The sequence below is a fragment of the Tetranychus urticae genome, chromosome 1, assembly GCF_039701765.1.
Source record: "Tetranychus urticae isolate SD_2017Ah chromosome 1, NJAU_TeUrti_SD_1.0, whole genome shotgun sequence".
Taxonomy (NCBI): Eukaryota; Metazoa; Arthropoda; class Arachnida; order Trombidiformes; family Tetranychidae; genus Tetranychus; species Tetranychus urticae.
This window is the reverse complement of record NC_142958.1, coordinates 10,828,702-10,851,948: the sequence shown is the minus strand read 5'-3', so window position 1 is coordinate 10,851,948 and position 23,247 is coordinate 10,828,702. Positions and strand designations below refer to the sequence as shown.

At 31.4% G+C, this 23,247-nt stretch overlaps 6 protein-coding genes across 7 annotated transcripts; all 6 read right to left on the bottom strand.

The window, feature by feature from the left end:
* Positions 1–1,225: 1,225 nt before the first annotated feature.
* LOC112538453 (uncharacterized) lies at positions 1,226–4,169 on the bottom strand. Of its 2 annotated transcripts, none has more exons than XM_025160583.2 (2): positions 2,837–4,169; positions 1,226–2,151 (listed from the first exon to the last, which is right to left on the bottom strand). In XM_025160583.2, exons 1-2 carry the CDS (start codon positions 3,603–3,605, stop codon positions 1,817–1,819), a joined length of 1,104 nt encoding a protein of 367 aa, XP_025016351.2. In that variant the 5' UTR covers positions 3,606–4,169; the 3' UTR covers positions 1,226–1,816. The 2 variants fall into 2 exon arrangements, with proteins under 2 accessions (XP_025016351.2, XP_015783687.2); XM_015928201.3 differs by having other exon boundaries at positions 2,833–4,163.
* A 2,459-nt stretch (positions 4,170–6,628) lies between these two features.
* Positions 6,629–9,081, bottom strand: LOC107361380 (uncharacterized). Its single transcript, XM_015928200.3, has 2 exons — positions 7,944–9,081; positions 6,629–7,528 (listed from the first exon to the last, which is right to left on the bottom strand). Exons 1-2 carry the CDS (start codon positions 8,975–8,977, stop codon positions 6,964–6,966), a joined length of 1,599 nt encoding a protein of 532 aa, XP_015783686.2. The 5' UTR covers positions 8,978–9,081; the 3' UTR covers positions 6,629–6,963.
* A 1,255-nt stretch (positions 9,082–10,336) lies between these two features.
* Positions 10,337–13,220, bottom strand: LOC107361382 (uncharacterized). The gene is made up of 2 exons (XM_015928202.3): positions 11,965–13,220; positions 10,337–11,245 (listed from the first exon to the last, which is right to left on the bottom strand). Exons 1-2 carry the CDS (start codon positions 12,984–12,986, stop codon positions 10,675–10,677), a joined length of 1,593 nt encoding a protein of 530 aa, XP_015783688.2. The 5' UTR covers positions 12,987–13,220; the 3' UTR covers positions 10,337–10,674.
* Positions 13,221–14,334: 1,114 nt separating this feature from the next.
* On the bottom strand, positions 14,335–16,648 carry LOC107360989 (uncharacterized). Its single transcript, XM_015927706.3, has 2 exons — positions 15,541–16,648; positions 14,335–15,109 (listed from the first exon to the last, which is right to left on the bottom strand). Exons 1-2 carry the CDS (start codon positions 16,521–16,523, stop codon positions 14,548–14,550), a joined length of 1,545 nt encoding a protein of 514 aa, XP_015783192.2. The 5' UTR covers positions 16,524–16,648; the 3' UTR covers positions 14,335–14,547.
* A 760-nt stretch (positions 16,649–17,408) lies between these two features.
* On the bottom strand, positions 17,409–19,713 carry LOC107361450 (uncharacterized). The gene is made up of 2 exons (XM_015928281.3): positions 18,572–19,713; positions 17,409–18,341 (listed from the first exon to the last, which is right to left on the bottom strand). The coding sequence occupies exons 1-2, from the start codon at positions 19,576–19,578 to the stop codon at positions 17,774–17,776; spliced, it is 1,575 nt and encodes a 524-aa protein (XP_015783767.2). The 5' UTR covers positions 19,579–19,713; the 3' UTR covers positions 17,409–17,773.
* Positions 19,714–20,446: 733 nt separating this feature from the next.
* On the bottom strand, positions 20,447–22,882 carry LOC149094565 (kelch-like protein 6). The gene is made up of 2 exons (XM_089266510.1): positions 21,783–22,882; positions 20,447–21,149 (listed from the first exon to the last, which is right to left on the bottom strand). The coding sequence occupies exons 1-2, from the start codon at positions 22,787–22,789 to the stop codon at positions 20,582–20,584; spliced, it is 1,575 nt and encodes a 524-aa protein (XP_089122636.1). The 5' UTR covers positions 22,790–22,882; the 3' UTR covers positions 20,447–20,581.
* Positions 22,883–23,247: the final 365 nt, after the last annotated feature.

The following is a 23,247-nucleotide window of genomic DNA, read 5'->3' as shown; positions in this document are numbered from 1 at the left end:
GGGCTTACAAGTTTTAGCGGTTTTTTCAAATTTTTTCAATTTTTTATGAGATTGTTTTATGTTTTTCGTAGTAGCCAATCTGAATATTAGCTGTGTCACTATCGTTATTCTTTGTAGAAAGTAACATCTTACTGGGAAATATGCCAAATTAGTATGGTTTTCATTTGCTCGTGCTATTGCTGTAAAGAACTTACACTTTTCCCTCGAGTTTTTTGCTTTTTTGTTGTGCTGCCATCTAGAGTAACTAGAAGGGAAACCCCGAATTAAACAATTCAAACAATTAATCAACTTTAATGACACCCCTTGTAGCCTCTTTGCCTTTGTCCTATGCTTGAAGAGAAGTTAAGATTAAACTATTAAAATACAAATCTTTGCATTTGAAAGCTCAACTCTTATTGAAGTCTCGAATTCCGTAATTGAATTGAATGAAATCCTCAGTCATGAGGACCATGAAGACACGGTTCAAACAAACGTTCATCGATCATCCAATAATCAGCTGCTTCGTAAAGATCAATTACATCCTCCATTTGCACTAAGAACGATCCAGTATGAATCCAATTGAGGATAGAATCGAAGACATGTTCATCAAAATCCAGCTCCACTTTGTTTTCCGTTGATTCCAACAAATCACCACAAAAAAATTTCTCAAAATAACGCACAACTGAACAAATGAACTTTTTGGAGACATAATATTCACGGTTTCTATTCATAATTTTCAATTGAACATCGCAATCTTGATTCTCTTCATCCATGTTAGTTTCGTTGAGGTTAAAGCACATAGAAAATTGGGAAAAAATAAAACAATTTTTTAAGAATCTAAAAGTCTCCAGTATAAACTCATGTTGTATTTACAAAGAAGCTGAAGCATACAGTTAAAATTGAAAGTGATTGATGGTAAAAAATATACTACATAAAGCTCTCACTTCAGGTATTTACTGCAGCTTGTTCATTTTAAAACTAATTTAACATTGCTTTAATTTTATGAGCTAGTTTGCATGAATAGTTGATGAGAACGAGAACGAGAACGCAACGATAAGTTATATGATTTACTATCGAGGGCGAAGCCCGAGATTGTTTCATCATGTAACTTCGAGTGAGATAAAATTCACTCGGGCTACGCCCTCGTGCTTTAAACCTCATAACTGCTTGTGGCAGTTGTTTGAATAACTCTTAATAACCGGTGTCCCTGGTTCATGCAGATTCAAATAAGCTGTGGCCAGTAAAGTTTGTCAGTAAATTTTTATTCAAACAAAGATTTGTGATTTGTTGAGCAAATGAAAGATGCATTATAAATACAATGTTATATCTACTAATTAGTAAATATCTACTGCTGAATAGAATGAAATTATTGTTTCAAATATATTCAATAAATATACGAAAAATAAATGAAACTGAACTTGACTCTGTGCAATGCCAAAGCATATCAAGAGAACGGTGAATGACTTAATTGGTGCAAAAGGTTGGATTTTTGTATATAAAAGGATTCAATGCTAAAGTACACTTTGTAATTTGCATAAATATTGAATATAACGGAAATCAACGTTCACTGTTGATTATATTGTACTGTTAAAAAGCTGGAAGAGTTACAAAAAGTTTCGCATGAACAATGGTTTTATATTTTTCATCGATAAAAAAGTTGAGGTGAACGCAGTTAATTCATAAGTATCTTCATTTGAACCTTCTTCTATGCGATTTAAATTGACGAGTTCAGACTTTTTGAACCATTTCTTCTGTTTAACGCAATAAACATGAAACTTTTCGCGCTGTTTATCGATCAGAATTATTTTATCATCTTCTTTATGAAGAGACGTTAAGATTAATTCATGTAAGCGCAGATCTTTCGCACCTTTAAATAGTTCAATCTTATTGTATGAACGGGTTTCCATATTAAATGAGAAAAAATCTGAGCGGGAAGTGAATACATAAACATCTTTGTCCAAAATAGTCGCATGGAATTCATGATCGCAACCCCTTCCATAGCCATCGAACCATCTCGAATTAGTCGCTGGGAAAATACCAAAATATTTCCTTTCTCCTTCAGTTTCTCCGATGTAGATAAATCCATCATTATATTCAAGCAATAAATATGAGTTACGGGGAATTTCATCACCAAGTGGAGTAGCTTCAGCATCCAAATAGCAGGAATATTGACTGAAAATAAAACCAAAGTAAAATTAAAGATGATTCCAACTAAATAATACAAATCATTTATGTAATTTACTAAAGGAAAATTCTTTATAAAAATAAAGTAAAGAAAGAATACAATAGAAAATAATAGAAAAATTTGAGCTCGAGAAATAGATTAGAGCTGAATCCGCTGACTTACTCAATTCGGTGAGAAATTAAGATAAGATCAAGATTAAGATTTACGTCTGTAATTTAATTTGAGACTTTTCCATTGACAGTTGATACATTGTGATTGACGATTATAATTTTAACATTGAAATAACACTTTCTTGCATAATAAACTGATCAGAAATGATTTAAGATTCAAGTTATGCGACCATTTTGATCATAAAACTAACTACTAGCCACTCAATGGAAATTTGAAATGGATGCAACTCTGAAGTTTAGAGTAAGTCAAACCAAAGTTAATCCTAAGCTTTTTAGTCTTCATTTTAAACATTCAAGTTCAGTCAGTGGAATGATGTCTCAAAATATTTGCAAACTTGATGAATTTTGGAGCTTTGAACAAACAAAAAAAATAAATCTCTAAAAGCTATTCAAGTAACAAAGGAAAAACTTACAGGATTTGAAAATTTAAGCAAAATTTTGAAATTGACATGAGTTATCAAGCAGAAATACGATTCAAATTTTATAAAATAAACATACCTACGATTATCCTGAAAATTCACAATCGCATTATTAATTACCGGATAATAGGCAATATGTGTGTCAAACCATGTAAATGTCTTTTTGGCCCAGTCAACTCGATAAACTTCCCTTCCAGTTTTAAATAATATATCTGACATGTGTTCTCCATGAACAAATTCAGTTGACATTGTTTTATCTTCGGTAAAATCTCCAATTGGTAAACAAAATAAATCTTTATCAAATATATTTATCCGTAACTTTGGAGGATCATCTAATTCCTGGATTGAGGCGAAGTAGTTTTGTTTAGTACGATTAGATTCACAGTCACCATTAGAGGAAATAATTGAATCAAAATCTCTTAGAGTCTTTATTAATTCATTATCCTTAACCTTTGATAATTCACCAGGATCCATGAAAGACCAACGCACGAATGTCAAAAGCTTTGGCAGTACTTCTTTTCTTGAATCTTCATTTTTATTCACCCATTTCATGATTGATTCAAAAACTTGATATTCTGAGTAAATCATCAAATCTAATTTAAAAATATGTTCAACTGTTTCAACTGGATAATCCAAGAAAACATTCGTGTTAGCGATCTTCAAAAAATGGCGACAAATAAAACTGTTAATAGCTCCTGAATTGATCAATTTGGAAGATTTTTTAACTTGAGTTAAGACAACTGGAAGATATTTTATGGTGAAATTTTTATGGAAATACTCAAAACAAGGTTTAAACAAACGCTCTCTGGTCATCAAATCAGCTGCGTCATAAAAATTAATCACATAATCCATTTTAATGATGAATAATTCTGTATGGATCCAAGCAAGAAGAGCCTCAAAGGCACGTTCATCAAAATCCAGAGTCACTTTGTTTTCCTTTGATTTCAATTTATCGGCAGAAAACAATTTATTAAAATGAGGCACAACTGAACAAATGAACTCTTTAAAGAACCAATATTTACTTCTTCTATTCACAATTATCGGTTCTTCATCACAATTCTGATTTTACATCTTATCTGTCTCCACTTTGTTCAAAGAAAAGCACTTCAAAGTCTTACAAGTCTAATTAACAATTCAAGATTTTAAGCATAACCAAAATTAAGATCCACCAATATTTTATACCAGTATTTAAACTAATCTCACAGTACAGAGTGGATAGAAAGTTTCTGGTGTGAGGGCGGACGCCTTTTATCTGCGCAGCAGATATAATTTTATTGTTTACTTGCTTACATTAGTACAGTATTGAGCGCCCTTTTCTTACGCATTTTCATCTCCGCCCCACACCAGAAACTTTCTATCCACTCTGTATTTTAAAGATGAGATCACAATAGCTTCATCAGTCTTATGAACCGCCAAAGAGTCTGACCCTTTACTGTTGAATGTTTACTAATGAATCTGGGTTCAAGTTACTTAAAACTTTTATCTTATCTTTAAATCTTTAACCAGAAAATTGAAAATGGAAACCGTTTTTAACCTCTTCAAGTTTAGATTTGTTAGACTGATCTCATGACGTTCAAAAACAGACATTTCATCATTATTTGTCTAATTTTTGCTTCTTTGTTTCACTCTTTCAAATTAATCAACGATTCTCTATTCAATATACATAACACTCACAGAATTAAATGTTATGAATTGGTACATGTTACATGCATTTTGCATTGAGATATTTTATAATCCATTTCCAATCATATTTATCACTTTTAATGATCTCTTTACTTTACAAGAAATTAATTTTTCGTTTTCTGATTGATGTGCGAATTTCAGCAATCTATTCTTATTGAAGCCTTTTATGCCTCTACAAACCCACAAGGTTCCTACTCTTAACTCTAAAGTCAAAATTTATGCGTATTTCCTTTTGATTACTTATGAGTAATTGTGATTAAATGTGTCTATTCGTGTCTTATTAACACTAACCCAATTAATTTATGATCATTTTTAATATCAATACTAATTTTCAATTGTGCTCTTTCTAATAATCATGAATCATGATCATTTGACTTCTATTTCTATTTTATTGCGATTTCAAAGGCGATTTTTAGTACCTATACCTGTCATTCTTATTGTTAACAAATGTTATCTTGCTAAAAATGCAAAAAATGTATGAGTGTGAACAAAATTCAACATTTTTATTTTTATCCATTACGTTACTCATAATCAAATCCATAAAAATTGAAAAATAATTCAATTTGACTCGAAAAATGATAAATACTGCTAATAAGGTTGACACATGAAGTTCAAAGTGAACAAACTTTCTTTTATACAAAGGTTTGATATTTTTCATCTGTAAAAACGTTGAGGTGAAGGCAATCAGTTGATAAGAACAGTTATTGGAACTGTTGGAACAAAACTTTATATTCATCATTTCATATCTTTCAATCCATTGCTGCTTATTAATACAGAAAATATGAATTTTTCCAGTCGATTTACTTATCAGAAGTATTTTATCATCCTTTGTTTGATGAGAAGTTAATATTAAATCATCGAATTGCAAATATTTGTCTTCAAAAGGATTACTCTTATTGCAGCTTCGAGTTTCGTAATTGAATTGAATGAATTCGAGATTTTCCGTCAGAATATAAACAACCTTTTCCAAAACAGTGGCATGGAAAGTACGCTTATTAACTTTATAAGTTTTGAACCAACTTCGATGAAGAGCTTGGAATCTACCAAACCACTTTCTATCGATATTAGTTTTACCAATCAAAATGTATTTGTTATTATATTCAAGAAACACAGTCTCTTCATTGATGACATGAGGAGGAAGTTTCTCTTCTTTGTCCAACAAATAGCAACCAAAGGACCTAAAGAATGGGACGAAAAGAAATTAAACGGTGAATTTCGTATTTTTTAAGTAATCTCATCGAAAACAGTGCCCACGAACTGAATGCTTATGCGTTTAAAATAATATATGACGAAACAACTAACCATACGGAATATAAAAGTTTTGATAATTTACAAGATTTTCTCTGCAAAAAATTTCTTATACATCTAAATATAAATTTTTAGAAATAGATAAAAGATTTCTAGAAGTATTTTTCATCATATCGACAAATATCAACAAAAATTTTAGCATGTATGAACGAGTTCATGTATGATATTGAAGGAAATTTTACAGATATTTACATACACGATGCAAATCTTTTAACATACCTAGGAGGCTTCAGAAACTGGGCAATAGTTTCGGACAATTGAGCATATTAGATTTTACCAGCAACTTTGAAGTCAAGCCATAGAAATGTCTTTTTGTTCCAGTCAACTCGGATACCTTTTCTTCCAGTATCAAATAAAATATCTGAAATGTGTTCTTGATGTACAAATTTGAGAGACATCGAATCATCTCGAGTAAAATCACCAATCGGCAAACAAAATAATGCATCATCGTCAACACTTATCCTCAATCTTGAATCATCTATTCGATGAATAGAAATGAAGTAGTTTTGTTTACTACGATTGAATTCACAGTCGACATTAGAGGAAATAATTGAATCAAAATTTCTTAGAGCCTTTATTAATTCATTATCTGACCAGAATCCATGAAAGACCAACGCACGAAATTTCAATAGCTGTGGAAGTAATCCATTTCTAGAATCTGCATTCTTTTTCACCCATTTGATGATTGATTCAAAAACTTGATATTCTGAATAAATCATCAAATCTAATAATTCCTTGGAATCCTAATTATGAATGTTTTCTAGATCCAGAAGCTAAATCCGTTGAGTCAATCGAAGTTTAGACAACTTAGTCGTTCATTTAGTGGCTTAATTGGTAAATTCTGAAATTCTCTTGAGTTCTAGGGTGAACGGATAGATTTGAGATTTTGTTGAAAAATTAAAAATTTATTAATAATCTACTAATTAGTAAATATTTACTGCTAAATAGAATGAAATTATCGTTTCAAATAAATTCAATAAATATACGAATAATAAAAATATATGAGATTCAACTTGACTCTGTGCAACGCCAAAGCATAATTAAGAAAACGGTGATTGAATTATTTGAAGCAAAAGGTTGGATTTTTGTAAAAAGAAGGATTCAATTGTAAAAACACTTTGCAGTTTGCATGTTGAATAAAACGGAGAATTGTTGAATTCCGATAAATCAAATTCACTGTTGAATATATTGAGCTATTAGAAAGCCAGCTTTCTAAGTGTTACAAAAATTCTCGCTTGAACAATGGTTTTATATTTTTCATCGGTAAAAACGTAGAGGTGAAGGTGGTTAATTCATAATCATCTTTATCGGAATCGTTGAAATTGGGGTTTACATTGAAGATTTTATATTTGTCAGACCATTTCTTTTGTTTAATGAAGTAAACATAGAATTTTCCGGTCCATTTATTGACCAGTATCACTTTATCATCTTCTGCATGAAGAGAAGTTAAGAAAAAATCATTATATTCGTGATCCTCAGCACCTTCAAATAGTTTGAGCTTTTTGAATGAACGGGTTTCGATATTAAACTGGAAAAAATTTAATTCTGCCGTCAATATATAAACAACTTTGCCCAAAATAGTTGCATGGAGTTCATCATCAAAACAAACCGCAATACCATTGAACCATCTCGAGTCCGTCGCTGGGAAAATACCATAACATTTCCTTGTAAAAGTTTCTCCGATGCAAACAAATCCATCATTATATTCAAGCAATAAATATGAGTTATAGCGGATTCCATCACCAAGTGCAGGAGCTTTAGCATCCAAATAGCAGGAATATTGACTGAAAAATAAAACAAAGTAAAATTAAAGATGAGTCCAACTAAATAATACAAATCATTTATGTAATTTACTAAACGAAAAAGTCGATTTAATTGTTTTGGAAATTTGAGGCGCAAAACAGATTAGAACTGAATCATAAAAATCAATCAGATGAGAAATTATCATGCGTCTGAAATTAAATTCGAGACCTTTCCATTGATCTTTTGATAAATTTGACGATTATCTAATTGTCAAACAGCTAGCTACTAGCCACTCAGTCAAATGGAAAGTTGAAATGGATACGACTCTGAAGGTTAGAGTAAGTCGAACCAAAGTTAATCCTAAACTTTTTAGTCTTCGTTTAAAACATCCAAGTTCAGTCAGAATGATGTCGAAATATTTGCAAACTTGTTGAAATCTTGAAGTGTTAAACATACCTACGATTATCCTGAAAATTGACAATCAATTTATGAATTTCGGTGTAATAAGCTCCACAAGCTCCATAAGCTCCATAAGCTCTATAATAGAAGGATTCGGTGAGCCATCGAAATGTCTTTTTGTTCCAGTCAATTCGGATACATCTTCTCCCAGTGTCAATTAAAATATCTGAAATGTGTTCTTCGTGAACGAATTCGCGTGACATTGCATCATCTTTAGTGAAATCACCAATCGGTAGTGCAAATAAATCTTTATCAAATATTTTTACACGTAACTTTCCATTAGGCAGCCTCTGGAATGAGACGAAGACGTTTTGCTTAGTGCGATTGAACCCACAGCCACCATTAGAGGATAAAATTGAATGGAAATTTTGCAAAGTCTTTATTAATTCATTATCCTTGATTTTTGATGAGCCAACAGAATCCATGAAAGACCAACGAACGAATGTCAAAAGCTTTGAAAGAAATTCTTTTCTTGAATCTGTATTCTTATTCACCCATTTCATGATTGATTCAAAAACTTGATATTCAGAGTAAACCATTAAATCTAATTTGAGAATATATTCAACTGTTTCAACTGGATAATCCAAGAAAACATTAGTATTAGCGATCTTCAAAAAATGGCGACAAATGAAACTGTTAATAGCTCCTGAATCGATCAATAAAGACTCTTGAGTAACTTGATGTAAAACGACTGGAAGATGTTCAATTGTGAAATTGTCATGAAAATAATTAATACAAGGTTCCCACAGACGATCATCGATCTCAAGACAATCAGCTGCTTCAAAAAAAAGGATCACATAATCCATTTGCATGATGAATAATCCTGTGTGAATCCAACTAAGGATAGAATCGAAAACATGTTCATCAAAATCTAAAGTCACTTTGTTTTCCTTTGATTCCAATTCATCGCCAGAAAACAATTTTTTAAAATAAGGCACGACTGAACAAATGAACTTTTTAGAGACACAATATTCACATCTTCTATTCACTATTATCAGTTCGTCATCACAGTTCTGATTCACTTCATCCATTATAAAAAGCTAAAAAAAGATACATAAACTTATGAAAAAGCGAAGTATTATAAAAATCATTGCAAAAGCCTAAAGGTAGGCTCGGATTCACAAAATTTAAATTGTGTTTACAACAACAAATTCACATGTTGTTTCTGTTAAAAGGGAGGGATTTCTACCGCCAAATTTAAAAATGAGATTGAATTTTACATTTTTCAATGTACATGAAGCTCTCACTTCAGGTATCTACTGGCCTTCGTTTCTTTTAAAATTAACTTAATATATCACTAATTTCATGAGCAAATTTTATCAATAAGCTTCTAAGCATCACATGAATTGTTTACATTGTTGGAAGACATGCATTTAATATAAAAATCATAAGAATCTTCAAATAGTTTGACCATATTGTAAGAATGGGTTTCCATATTAAATTTGAAAAAATCTTCATTCGACGTGAATACATAAACATCTTTGTCCAAAATAGTCGCATGGAATTCATGATCGCAACCCCTTTCATAGCCATCGAACCATCTCGAATTAGTCGCTGGGAAAATACCAAAATATTTCCTTTCTCCTACAGTTTTTCCGATGTAGACAAATCCATCGTTATATTCAAGCGATAAATATGAGTTACGGAGAGTTTCAGGATTATAAAGAAATTTATTTTGATTAAGTTAATGGAAACATTGAAGTACCGATAACTCTTGAATATGTTGGAAAAATTAGCATACAAACCATGTAATTGAGATGATGGGTAAGTTTCTTAGCGAACAAAATCCAAGAAATATTGCGGTATTGTGTATTTCGAATATATTAATATCTTGTGTCAGAATTTTTATGAAAAAATTCTTATTTTCATTTGTGCTCTTTCTGATAATCATAATCATTCAATTTTTATTGTGTTATAAGATTTAAAGGTGACTTAACAATATCCGCTATCAACTCCATCCGACAAAATTTTACTGCAAATGCACTGACTAAGTCGACTCTAGTCGAGTTGATGCTACTTGACTAACCATTTAGCCAGTTGGTGCTTTCTCGACTAGCTTCGAGGTCTTTATGGTCAGTTTTATGACTAACTATCGAAACTAGATACTTCAAATCGGCATGACCTGATCAAGTAAGATAATAGATAACAATTAATTGTTTAAATTTCTGTTGAAAATATGGCGAATATGGCGAAAAATATATACTTACTTCAAATAGCTTTGGACTTTTTTGAAGATCTAATTGCATGTTGATTTATAGTAACTATTTCATTACTGCTTATGATGTCCTGATTCAAATTTTATTATATCCAATTAATAGTTGGTGTCCTTTGCTCAAGCATATTCAAAGTAAAGTCCGTCAATTAATTTTTGTTTGAACAAAGATTTGAGATTTTGTTGAAAAATTAAAAATTTATTAATAATCTACTAATTAGTAAATATTTACTGCTAAATAGAATGAAATTATCGTTTCAAATAAATTCAATAAATATACGAATAATAAAAATATATGAGATTCAACTTGGCTCCGTGCAACGCCAAAGCATAATTAAGAAAAGCACGATTGAATTATTTGAAGCAAAAGGTTGGATTTTTGTAAGAAGAAGGGTTCAAGTCTATAGTACACTTTGCAATTTGTTTTTTTTGAATAAAACGGAGAATTGTTGAATTCCGATAAATCAAATTCACTGTTGATTATATTGAGCTATTAGAAAGCCAGCTTTCTAAGTGTTACAAAAATTCTCGCTTGAACAATGGTTTTATATTTTTCATCGGTAAAAACGTAGAGGTGAAGGTGATTAACTCATAATCACGATAATCTTCATCAGAATAGTCGAAATCTGGGTTAGCATTAAAGATTTCGTATTTGTCAGACCATTTCTTTTGTCTAATGAAGTAAACATAGAATTTTCCGGTCAATTTATTGACCAGTATCACTTTATCATCTTCTGTATGAAGAGAAGTTAAGATAAATTCATCATATTCGTGATCCTCAGCACCTTCAAATAGTTTGAGCTTTTTGAATGAACGGGTTTCGATATTAAACTGGAAAAAATTTAATTCTGCCGTCAATACATAAACAACTTTGCCCAAAATAGTTGCATGGAGTTCTTCATCAGCATAATCCTCATAGTCATTGAACCATCTCGAGTCCGTCGCTGGGAAAATACCATAACATTTCCTTGTAAAAGTTTCTCCGATGCAAAAGAATCCATCATTATATTCAAGCAATAAGTATGAGTCATAGCTGATTTCATCACCAAGTGCAGTAGCTTTAGCATCCAAATAGCAGGAATATTGACTGAAAAATAAAATCAAAGTAAAATCAAGGATGAGTCTAACTCAATAATGCAGTTCATTTATGTAATTTTTTAAACGAAAAAGTCGAGTAAATTGATTTGAATAATTTGAGGCCGACAACAGATTAGAACTGAACCTTAAAATTCAATCCGGTGAGAAATTATCATGAATCTGAAATCAAATTTGAAGCTTTGCTATTGATTGGTTGATTCATTTTGACGATTATATAACCATACCATTGAAATAACACTTTTTTGAATAATAAACTGGTCAGACTCATTTAAGATCTAAATTGGTTAACGACTTTGATCATAAGCAACTACTAGCCGCTAAGTCAATGGGAAAGTTGAAATGGATGCGACTCTGAACTTAATCCTAAACTTTTCAGTCTTCATTTTAAACTTTAGTCAGTGGAATGATGTCTCAGAGCTTGATCTTTGAACACGAATTTCTTAATCCAAATTGATAATTTACTTGCCATAGCAGTAACAATTAGTGACGAGATTTCTTAAAGTTGTAAAGGTTTTGACTCTGTTTGTTTTAAAGCTTAAATGTGGCGAGTTTACAGGGAACTTTAAACAAACAAAAAAATAAATCTCTGAAAGCTTTTCAAATAACTAAAGAAAAGGAAAAACTTACAGGTTTGAAAATTTGTGACAATTTTGTTGTTAAATGAGTTATTAAGCAGAAAGCGATTGAGGGTTGTTAAAATGAGCATACCTACGATTATCCTGAAAATTGACAATCAATTTATGAGTTTCGGTGTAATAAGCTTCATCAGCTCCCCAAGATCGATAATAGGATTTGATAAGCCATCGAAATGTCTTTTTGGCCCAATCAATTCGGACACATCTTCTTCCAGTATCAAATAAAATATCTGAAATGTGTTCTCCATGAACAAATTCGTTGGACATTGTTTTATCTTTAGTAAAATCACCAATCGGTAATGAAAATAAATCTTTATCAAATATTTTTACTCGTAACTTTCCATTAGGCAATCTCTGAAGTGAGACGAAGACGTTTTGTTTAGTACGATTGAATCCGCAGACACCATTGTAGGATTCAATTGAATCGAAATTTTGCAAATCCTTCATTAATTCATTATCCTTGATTTTTGATAAGCCAACAGAATCCATGAAAGACCAACGCACGAATGTCAAAAGCTTTAAAAGAAATTCTTTTCTTGAATCTTCATTGTTATTTATCCATTTCATGATTGATTCAAAAACTTGATACTCAGAGTAAATCATCAAATCTAATTTTAAAATATGTTCGAGCGTTTCAACTGGATAATCCAAAAAAGTATCAGTATTAGCAATCTTCAAGAAATGGCGACAAATGAAACAATCAATAGCTCCTGAAGTTATCAATTTGCAAGATTTTTTGACTTGAGTCAAAACAATTGGAAGACATTTTATGGTGAAATTATCACGGAAATACTCAAAACAACTTTCAAACAAAAGATCGCTGATCATCAAATAATCAGCTGCTTCATAAAATAGAATCACATAATCCATTTGCATGATGAATAATCCTGTGTGAATCCAACTAAGGATAGAATCGAAAACATGTTCATCAAAATCTAAAGTCACTTTGTTTTCCTTTGATTCCAATTCATCGCCAGAAAACAATTTTTTAAAATAAGGCACAACTGAACAAATGAACTTTTTAGAAACACAATATTCACATCTTCTATTCATAATTATCAGTTCGTCATCACAGTTCTGATCCACTTCATCCATTATGCAAAAAAAAGCTAACTAAAGCTCATGAAAAAAGCGAAGTACTAAAAATCACTGCAAAAGCGTAAAGGTAGGCTCGGATTCATAAAATTTAAATTGTGTTTACAGCAACAAATTCACTTGTTGTTAAAAGGGAGGGACTTATATTTTTGTTTTGTTGCAGGCGTCGCTCCGTTTCACTAGCAGCAATTATGAAAAACGCTTGAACTCCATTAATTTACACACTAACACAAGTGTCGGCTACACAAGTGCCGGTACTTTAAAGTGTGCATTTGAAAACCGTGTAACTAATGTACCGTGAAACTTTCGTGAACGTAATATAATATCATCGATAATAAAATCCCAAGTAACTATGGTTATTTAGCTACTTTCTGGTTACAAATTTTCTACCGCCAAATTTAAAAATAAGATTGCGTTTTTTATTTTTCAATGTACATAAAGCTCTCAATTTTTCAAAATAAGGCACAGCTGAACAAATGTAATTTTAGAAACACAATATTCACATCTTCTATTCACAATTTTAGTTCTTCATCACAATTCTGATTTTCTATCTTATCCATTCTCACTATGTTCAAAGAAAAGCACTTCAAACTTCAAACAGTTTCAAGATTTTAAGCATAACCAAAATTAGCTTTAAGATTCACCAATATACTTAAACCAATCTCACAGTATTTTAAAGATGAGATCACAATAGCTTCATCTTATAATTATCAATGTTATAAACCGCCAAAGAGTCTGACCCTTTACTGTTGAATGTTTACTAATGAATCTGGGTTCAAGTTACTTAAAACTTTTATCTTATCTTTAAATCTTTAACCAGAAAATTGAAAATGGAAACCGTTTTTAACCTCTTCAAGTTTAGGTTTGTTAAACTGATCTCATGACGCTCAAAAACAAAGACATTTCATCATTATTTGTTCAATTTTTTGTCTTTGTTTCCCTCTGCCAAATTAATCAACGATGCTTCATTCAAAGTACATAACACTCACAGAATTTAATGTTATACTGGTACATTGGTTCTTGTTAAATTACATGCGATTTGCATTGAGATATTTTATAATCCATTTCCAATCATATTTATCACTTTTAATGATCTCTTTACTTTTTACTTTATAAGAAATTAATTTTTCGTTTTCTGATTGATGGGCGAATTCCAACAATCTATTCTTATTGAAACATTGATTAAAACCTATGAACAAAATGAAACAAGCTTAATTTGATGTAACAAAGATTTGCGATTTTATTGAAGAATGAAAGATAAAATACAATGTAATAGTTATTATTGTTACTACTCGGAAGAAGTAATTGTCTCAAGAAGTAAATGAACTTCGCTCTGTGGAAACGAGTGTAGCGGAGAAAACATTGAGTTAATTATTCGGCATAAAAGGGTAGATTTGATAAAACAAAGAGGTTCAAAAGGATGAGCTTGTCTATTACATGAACGTCTCATTAAAAACAGAAAAAGAAACATTTGATCAGATACTTCGCATAAAACGATAATTAAATTCATATTGTTTACATATACTGTTGATTACATTGAGCTGTTAGAGAGCTGCAAGTGTTACAAAAAGTTTCGTCTGAACAATGGTTTTATATTTTTTATCGGTAAAAACGTAGAGGTGAAGGCAACTAACTTATCAAAATCAAAATATGAATCCTTCGAATCGGGATTTACATTGAAGATTTGATATTTTTCGAACCATTTCTTCTCATGAATGCAGTAAACATGAAATTTCCCAGTCGATTTATCAACCAGAATCACTTTATCATCTTCTGTGGGAAGAGAAGTCAAGATTAGTTCATTGTGTGCCAACTTATCAACGCCTTTAACTAGTTCAATCTCATTGTATGAGCGGGTTTCCATGTTCCATTGGAAAAAAAGGAAATTCGCCGTCAATAAATAAACAGTGTTGTTCAAAATAGTGGCATGTAATGTATAGTGATCAGGATAGTCAATGAACCAATTGGGATCCGTCACTGGGAAAATACCAAAAAATCTTTTGTCGTCAAGAGTTTCACCAATGCAAACGAATCCATCATTATACTCAAGCAATAAATATTCATTAGCTGGAGTATCATCAGGAAGCTCTGTAGCTTGATCGTCCAAATAGCAGGAATATTCACTAAAAAATTGAAGTAAAAGTAAAGAGAGATGTGTTTAAGTCTATTGATCTGAAAAATTTCTAGATGAAATATAATAATAAAGCAATTTCAATAATGCAGCTCAATTTTGACTACGGAACAACCATTGAACTTATTCAACATGGAAAAAACTTGTCAGTCTCAAAGTTCAACGATTGTGAATACATTTTAAACATTTTACAAGTGTAAGTGTTCTTATCTCATCAAATCTCTTCAAATTTCAGTTCTTAAATAATGTCTCAAATGTTCGCAAATTTGTTGAAATTTCAAAGGATTTGATGTAATAAGGAAGCTTTAAACAGCCAAGAAAAAAAACAAATCTCGGAAAACTGGAAGATTTGAAAATATAATAAAATTTCAGTATTAACATAAATATCAAAAAGGTAAGCGATCTAGAGTTTAAAAAACATACCGACGATCATCCTGAAAATTCACAATCGATTGATGCATTTTAGTGTAATATGTTTCACCATTGTCTATGTTAAGACCTATGAATGTCTTTTGATTCCAATCAATTCGAATACCGAGTTTTCCAGAATCAAATAAGATGTCTGAAATGTGTTCTCCATGAAAAAGTTCAAGTGGCATTGTATCATCTAGGGTAAAATCACCGATCGGTAAACAAAATAAATCTTTATCAAATATATTTATCCGTATCTTTGAAGGATCGTCTAATTCCTGGATTGAGACAAAGAAGTTTTGTTGAGTACGATTGAATCCACAGTCAAATTTTTTCAGAGCCTTTATAAATTCATTTTCCTTGATTTTTGATAAGCCAACAGGATCCATGAAAGACCAACGCACGAGTCTCAATAGCTTTGAAAGAAATTCTTTTCTTGAATCAACATTCTTATTCACCCATTTCCTGATTGATTCGAAAACTTGATACTCAGAGTAAATCATCAAATCTAATTTTAAAATATGTTCGAGCGTTTCAACTGGATAATCCAAAAAAGTATCGGTATTAGCGATCTTCAGAAAATGGCGACAAATAAAGATGTCAATAACTTCTAAATTGATCAATTTGGAAGATTTTTTGACTTGAGTTAAAACAAGTGGAAGATATTTTATGGTGAAATTTTTTTGGAAATACTCAAAACAAGGTTTAAACAAACGCTTGCTTATCCTCAAACGCTTAGCTGCTGCATAAAAGTTTATCACATAATCCATTTGCATCACGAATAATCCAGAATGAAGCCAGTTAAGAAGAGCATCGAAGGCACTTTCATCAAAATCCAGAGTCACTTTGTTTTCCCTTGATTCCAATTCATTGCCAGAAAACAATCTTTTAAAATAAGGCACAACTGAACAAATGAACTTTTTAGAGACATAATATTCACATTTTCTATTCACTATTATCAGTTCTTCTTCGTAATTTTGATCGACTTTATCCATAATAAAGCACTGAGTGAAATCGAATTAAAAACTGATGGAATATGTTGCTAGCTGAATAGAGAAAAGTAGATATTTAGAAATAATATTTGCAAGTTACGTTAGGAAGTATAACCTCTACCAGTGAGTTTACATTACTCATTAAGTCCAGTGTTGAGCAATTATAAGGGCGTGGCTTACATTTCTTGTTAGCGAAACTTAAAATTGCAGTTTATTTATTCTGGCCATCTTAATGACCTATCCTAATTCGAACGTCCAGCGCTTGTGATTCTGTTGAATTGTTAAATATACAAACCATTTGTTCGAGGTAATTTGTAAGTTCCTTAGCGAATCAAATCGAAGAAAAATTGCAATATAAATCTTAATTTTCACTTGTGCTCTTTCTAACTATCCACTGTCATTATTATTGTTGGCAAATATCATTTTAGTGAATAATGTAAGAGCAAAAGTCACATGAAGTTCAAAGGGAACAAAAATTTCTTTTATCCAAAGGTTTGATATTTTTCATCTGTAAAAACGTTGAAATTCCATTGTTAAGGCTACAAAAGCCCGATCTTTAAAGTCTGCATTTAAAAACCTTGCATCCATCATAGCGTGAAATTTTCGCGAACATAATATAATGATATCATCGGTCAAATACAATGACACAAGTAACTGTGGTTAAATAGCTACTTTTTGGTTACAAATCTTCTACCGCCAAAGCCAAACATGAGAAATATGCGTTTTTATTGCATTTAGGAATCTTTCAATTTTCCGATTTATTTGCATTTTGATTTAAAGTAGCTATTTCATTATTGCCTATGATGTCCTGATTCGGCTTATATTGCATCTAATTAATAACTGGTTTCCTTTGCTCATGTAGATTCAAATAAGCTGTGGCCAGTAAAGTTTGTCAGTAAATTTTTATTTAAACAAAGATTTGAGATTTGTTGAGCAAATTAATGGCGCATTATAAATACAATTTTGTCTCTACTAATTACAAGAATGAAATAATTGTAGCAAATCTATTCAATAAATATACGAAATATATATGAAACTGAACTTGACTCTGTGAAATGCACTTACACACAATGACTTGTATGTTGTGAAAGGCTGGATTTTGTAAAATAAATGGATTCAGTGCTAAAGCAATGTATTGCACGAATGTTGAATCGCAATTTGAAGAAGGAAAAGTTTGTCATGAAATTTCCATAAAACGGAAATTAAATTCAGATTCACTGGTGATTAGAGTGGACTTCTAGAAAGCTGGGAGGCTACAAAAGATCTCGCCTAAACATTGGTTTTATATTTTTCATCGGTAAAAACGTTGAGGTGAAAGCCATTAACTCATGAATATCTTCATGAGAATCTTTGGAATTGGGATTTACATTAAAGATTTCATACTTTTTAAACCACTTCTTCTGTTTAATACAATAAACATAAAATTTTCCAGTCGATCCATCGATCAGAATTATTTTATCATCTTCTGTGTGAAGAGAAGTTAGGATTAATTCCGCAGGGTGCAAATCTTTAGCACCTTTAAATAGTTTGTTCTTATTGTATGAGCGCGTTTCCATATTAAATTGGAAAAAATTGAACTCTTCCGTCAATACATATACAACATTGTCCAAAATAGTTGCATGGAATTCATAACCACAACCATTCATATAAAAATTGAACCAACTCGAGTCCGTCACTGGGAAAATGCCAAAATATTTATTGTCGTCATGAGTTTCTCCGATGCAAACGAATGAATCTTCATGTTCAAGCAGTAAATATGAATTTCTTGGAGTTGTATCAGGCAGCTCTGTAGCTTTTGCGTCCAAGTAACAGGAATATTCACTGAAAAATATTAAAAGTAATTTATATTAAAAGTTTGTAGAACATTCAAGTGACTGTATCACATCAATTTTTCAAATTTCAGCAAGTGAATAATGTTGTAAAAAATTTAAATTTAAAAGCTTTTCAAATAACAAAAAAGCTTAAAGATTTGGAAATTTAAGACAAAATTTTGAGATTAAAATGAAAAGTCGCACAAGAAAGCGATTCAGAGTTTTATAAAATAAACGTACCTGCGATCATTCTGAAAATTGACAATCAATTTATACATTTCCCTGTAATAGGTTCCATCATAGTCGTCTATGTCAAGCCATGCAAATGTCTTTTTGTTCCAGTCAACTCGGATACCTTTTCTTCCAGAATCAAATAAAATATCTGAAATGTTTTCTCCATGAACGAATTGGGTTGACATTGTATCATCTTTAGTAAAATCACCAATCGGCAATGAGAATAGTTTTTTATCGAATATATTTATCCGTAACTTCGAATTACCTAATCTATGGAGTGAGACGAAGTAATTTTGTTTACTACGATTGAATCCACAGTCACTCTTGGAGGAGATAATTGAATCGAAATTTTGCAAAGTCTTTATAAATTCGTTTTCCTTAACCTTTGATAATCCAACAGGATCGATGGTAGACCAACGCACGCATCTCAATAGCTGCGGAAGTAATTCTTTTCTTGAATCTCCATTGTTATTCACCCATTTCATGATTGATTCAAAAACTTGATATTCTGAATAAATCATTAAATCTGATTGGAGAATATGTTCAAGCGTTTCAACTGGATAATCCAAAAAAGTATCGGTATTAGCGATTTTCAAGAAATGGCGGCAAATGAAACTATTAACAGCTCCTGAATTGATCAATCGAGACTTTTGTGTAACTTGACGTAAAACAACTGGAAGAAGTTCCATGGTAAAATTGTCATTAAAATAATTAATAAAAGGTTCCCGTAGACAATCATCGATCTTAAGATAATCAGCTGCTTCATAGAAACTAATCACATAATCCATACGAATGATGAATACATCTGTGTGAACCCAGTTAAGAAGAGCATCAAAGGCACGTTCATCAAAATCTAGAATCACTTTGTTTTCCTTTGATTCCAATTCATCGCCAGAAAACAATTTTTTAAAATAAGGCACAACTGAACAAATAAACTTTTTAGAGACACAATATTTACATCTTCTATTCACAATTATCAGTTCGTCATCACAGTTCTGAACCACTTCATCCATTATGCAAAAAAAAGCTAACTAAGGCTCATGAAAAAAGCCAAGTACCAAAAAAATCATTGCAAAAGCGTAAAGGTAGACTTGAAGTCATAAAATTTAAATTGTGTTTACAACAAACTCACATGTTGTTACTGCTAAAAGGGAGGGACTTATATTCTGTTTTGTCACAGGCGTCGCTCCGTTTCACTAGCCGCACTTATGAAAAACGCTTGAACTCCATTAATTTACACACTAACACAAGTGTCGGCTACACAAGTGCCGATACTTTAAAGTGTGCATTGATAAACTCTGTGACTAATGTATCGTGAAACTTTCGCGAACGTAGTATAATAATATCATCGGTTATATAATCCCAAGTAACTATGGTTATTTAGCTACTTTCTGGTTACAAATTTTCTACCGCCAAATTTAAAAATGAGATTGAATTTTACATTTTTCAATGTACATGAAGCTCTCACTTCAGGTATCTTCTGGCCTTCGTTTCTTTTAAAATTAACTTAACATATCACTCAATTTCACGAGCAAATTTTATCAATAAGCTCTAAGCTTAATCATCATATGAATTGTTTTAATTTCTGTTTCAAAATTTGTCATTCAACTTACCTTGGACTTTTATTTTAAGTCAACCTTAACTGTCTGAATAATTCAAGCATGTGTATGTTGAATTCTTGTATCTATTGCATTATCATCTAGGGATTTGCTGATTCGGTTAGTTCATATAATTTATAAACTGTGCCATAGCTCGCGCAGATTCAAATAAGCTGTGACCAGTAAAGTCAGTAAAATAATAATAAAAGCATAATTAAGGAAAGGTAAGTGAATAACTTGGTATAAAAGGCTGCAGCACCAGCACCCTCAAATACAGGTATTTTTTAAAATAAAAGGTTTCGATGGTAAAGTATACTTTGTAATTTGCATGAATGTTGAATAAAACGGCAATTGTATTCAGATAAATCACATCCACTGTTAATTATATTGAGCTATTAGAAAGCCAGCTTTCTAAGTGTTACAAAAATTCTCGCCTGAACAATGGTTTTATATTTTTCATCGGTAAAAACGTAGAGGTGAAGGTGGTTAACTCATCAAAATCTTTACGAGGATCGTCGGAATCCGAGCTGAAGACCTCATATTTTTTAGACCATTTCTTTTGATTGGTACAGTAAACATAAAATTGTCTATTCCATTTATTTGTCAGAATCACTTTATCATCTTCTGTATGAAGAGAAGTTAAGATATATTCACTACTATGGTAATCCCCAGCACCCTCAAATACAGGTAGTTCAATCTTATTGTATGAACGGGTTTCCATATTAAATTGGAAAAACTCTTTGCGCGATGTGAGTACATAAACATCTTTGTCCAAAATAGTCGCATGGAATTCATGATCGCAACCTTCCTCATAGTCATTGAACCATCTCGAAGTAGTCGCTGGGAAAATACCAAAATATTTCCTTTCTCCTCCAGTTTCTCCGATGTAGATAAATCCATCATTATATTCAACCAATAAATATGAGTTACGGGGAATTGTATCACCAAGTGCAGTAGCTTTAGCGTCCAAATAGCAGGAATATTGACTGAAAAATAAAACCAAAGTAAAATTAAAGATGAGTCTAACTCAATAATGCAGTTCATTTGTGTAATTAACAAAACGAAAAAGTCGAGTGAATCATTTTGAAAATTTGAGGTGGAAAACAGATTAGAACTGAACCCTAAGATTCAATCAGATGAGAAATTATTATGTGTCTGAAATACAATTTGAAGCTTTGCCATTGATCGGTTGATACATTTTGACGGATAGGTAAATATCATTGAAATGAAACTTTCTTGCATATTAAACTAGTCAGAAGTGCTTTAAGATCTAAATTTTTCGACGATTTTGATCATACGGCTAGCTACGAGCCACTCAGTCAATGGAAAAGTTGAAATGGAAGCGACTCTCAAGTTTAGAGTAAGTCAAATCAAAGTTAATAATAGCCTTTTCAGTCTTCATTTTAAACATTCAAGTTCAGTCAGTGGTATGATGTCTCAAAATGTTTGCGAACTTGTTGAAATTTTGCTTCAAACTTTAAGCTTTGAATAAACAAAAAATAAATCTAGGAAAGATATTCAAGTGACAAAGGAAAAGGAAAAACTTGAAGATTTGAAAATTCAAGACCAAATTTTGGCATTCAAATAAAATGTTAGCAAAAAAGCGAAATTAAACATACCCACACTTATCCTGGAAATTGACAATCAATTTATTGATTTTCTTGTAATAAGTTCCATCATTACGCATTTTAAGCCATCGAAATGTCTTTTTGACCAAATCTATTCGGATACCTTTTCTTCCAGTATCAAATATAATATCTGAGATGTATGCTTCATGAACGAATTCGAGTGACATTGTTTTATCTTCGGTAAAATCTCCAATTGGTAAACAAAATAAATCTTTATCAAAAATATTTATCCGTATCTTTGAATAATCAAATGATTCCGAGATTGAGACGAAGTAGTTTTGTTTAGTACGATTGAATCCACAGTGACCATTAAAGTAAAAAATTAAATCAAAATTTTTTAGAGCCTTTATCAATTCGTTTTCCTTAACCTTTGATAATGCAACAGGATCCATGAAAGACCAACGAACGAATCTCAATAGCTTTGGAAGAAATGCTTTTCTTGGATTAACATTCTTATTTACCCATTTCATGATTGATTCAAAAACTTGATATTCAGAGTAAATCATTAAATCTAATTTGAGAATATGTTCAAGCGTTTCAACTGGATAATCCAAAAAAGTATCGGTATTAGCAATTTTCAAAAAATGGCGACAAATGAAACACCCAATAGCTCCTGAAGTTATCAATTTGGAAGATTTTCTGACTTGAGTTAGGACAACTGGAAGATATTTTATGGTGAAATTTTTATGGAAATACTCAAAACAAGGTTTAAACAAACGCTTGCTGATCCTCAAACACTTAGCTGCTTCATAGAAACTTATCACATAATCCATACGAATGATGAATAATTCTGTGTGAATCCAGTTAAGAAGAGCATCAAAGGCACGTTCATCAAAATCTAAAGTCACTTTGTTTTCCTTTGATTCCAATTCATCGCCAGAAAACAATTTTTTAAAATAAGGCACAACCAAACAAATGAACTTTTTAGAGACACAATATTCACATCTTCTATTCACAATTATCAGTTCGTCATCACAGTTCTGATCCACTTCATCCATTATAATGATAAAAAAGCTAACTAAAGCCCACGAAAAATATTCGATAGTTGAAGTACTAAAAAAATTATTTTAAAAGCATAAAGATAGTCTTGGAGGCATAAAATGTACCAGTGTGTTTACAACAAGTGTACATTCAGTTCACATCCTGTTACTGCTCACTGCTGCCAAGGGCGTGACTTTTCACTTTCTTTTCCGCCACAGAAACTAGATAGAATGGAGAATTCATGATTATAAAGGAATTTATTCTGATCCTTTTAAGAGTAAAATTTGACTGCCATTAACTATGATTCTGTTGCACAGGTTAGTAAGCAAACTATGTGATCGAGATGATTGGCAAGTTCTTAACGAATGAAAGCGAATCAATCTTGCAATAAGTTTTGAATGTAGTTAATCCTAATTTTTTACATCAATTCTCAATAGCAGTTGTGCTCTTTCCGATTAATGTGATGATTGGGTTT

What these genes read in the sequence shown, in the direction of transcription:
- LOC112538453 (XM_015928201.3), bottom strand. Translation starts at nt 3,605, where the DNA reads ATGGATTATGTGATTAATTTTTATGACGCAGCTGATTTGATGACCAGA. An exon ending in AATTTTCAGGATAATCGTAG is followed by an intron (nt 2,152 to 2,832) that starts GTATGTTTATTT and finishes TTTTATTTTCAG; the next exon opens with TCAATATTCCTGCTATTTGG.
- LOC107361380 (XM_015928200.3), bottom strand. Translation starts at nt 8,977, where the DNA reads ATGGATGAAGTGAATCAGAACTGTGATGACGAACTGATAATAGTGAAT. An exon ending in AATTTTCAGGATAATCGTAG is followed by an intron (nt 7,529 to 7,943) that starts GTATGTTTAACA and finishes TTTATTTTTCAG; the next exon opens with TCAATATTCCTGCTATTTGG.
- LOC107361382 (XM_015928202.3), bottom strand. Translation starts at nt 12,986, where the DNA reads ATGGATGAAGTGGATCAGAACTGTGATGACGAACTGATAATTATGAAT. An exon ending in AATTTTCAGGATAATCGTAG is followed by an intron (nt 11,246 to 11,964) that starts GTATGCTCATTT and finishes TTTATTTTTCAG; the next exon opens with TCAATATTCCTGCTATTTGG.
- LOC107360989 (XM_015927706.3), bottom strand. Translation starts at nt 16,523, where the DNA reads ATGGATAAAGTCGATCAAAATTACGAAGAAGAACTGATAATAGTGAAT. An exon ending in AATTTTCAGGATGATCGTCG is followed by an intron (nt 15,110 to 15,540) that starts GTATGTTTTTTA and finishes TCAATTTTTTAG; the next exon opens with TGAATATTCCTGCTATTTGG.
- LOC107361450 (XM_015928281.3), bottom strand. Translation starts at nt 19,578, where the DNA reads ATGGATGAAGTGGTTCAGAACTGTGATGACGAACTGATAATTGTGAAT. An exon ending in AATTTTCAGAATGATCGCAG is followed by an intron (nt 18,342 to 18,571) that starts GTACGTTTATTT and finishes AATATTTTTCAG; the next exon opens with TGAATATTCCTGTTACTTGG.
- LOC149094565 (XM_089266510.1), bottom strand. Translation starts at nt 22,789, where the DNA reads ATGGATGAAGTGGATCAGAACTGTGATGACGAACTGATAATTGTGAAT. An exon ending in AATTTCCAGGATAAGTGTGG is followed by an intron (nt 21,150 to 21,782) that starts GTATGTTTAATT and finishes TTTATTTTTCAG; the next exon opens with TCAATATTCCTGCTATTTGG.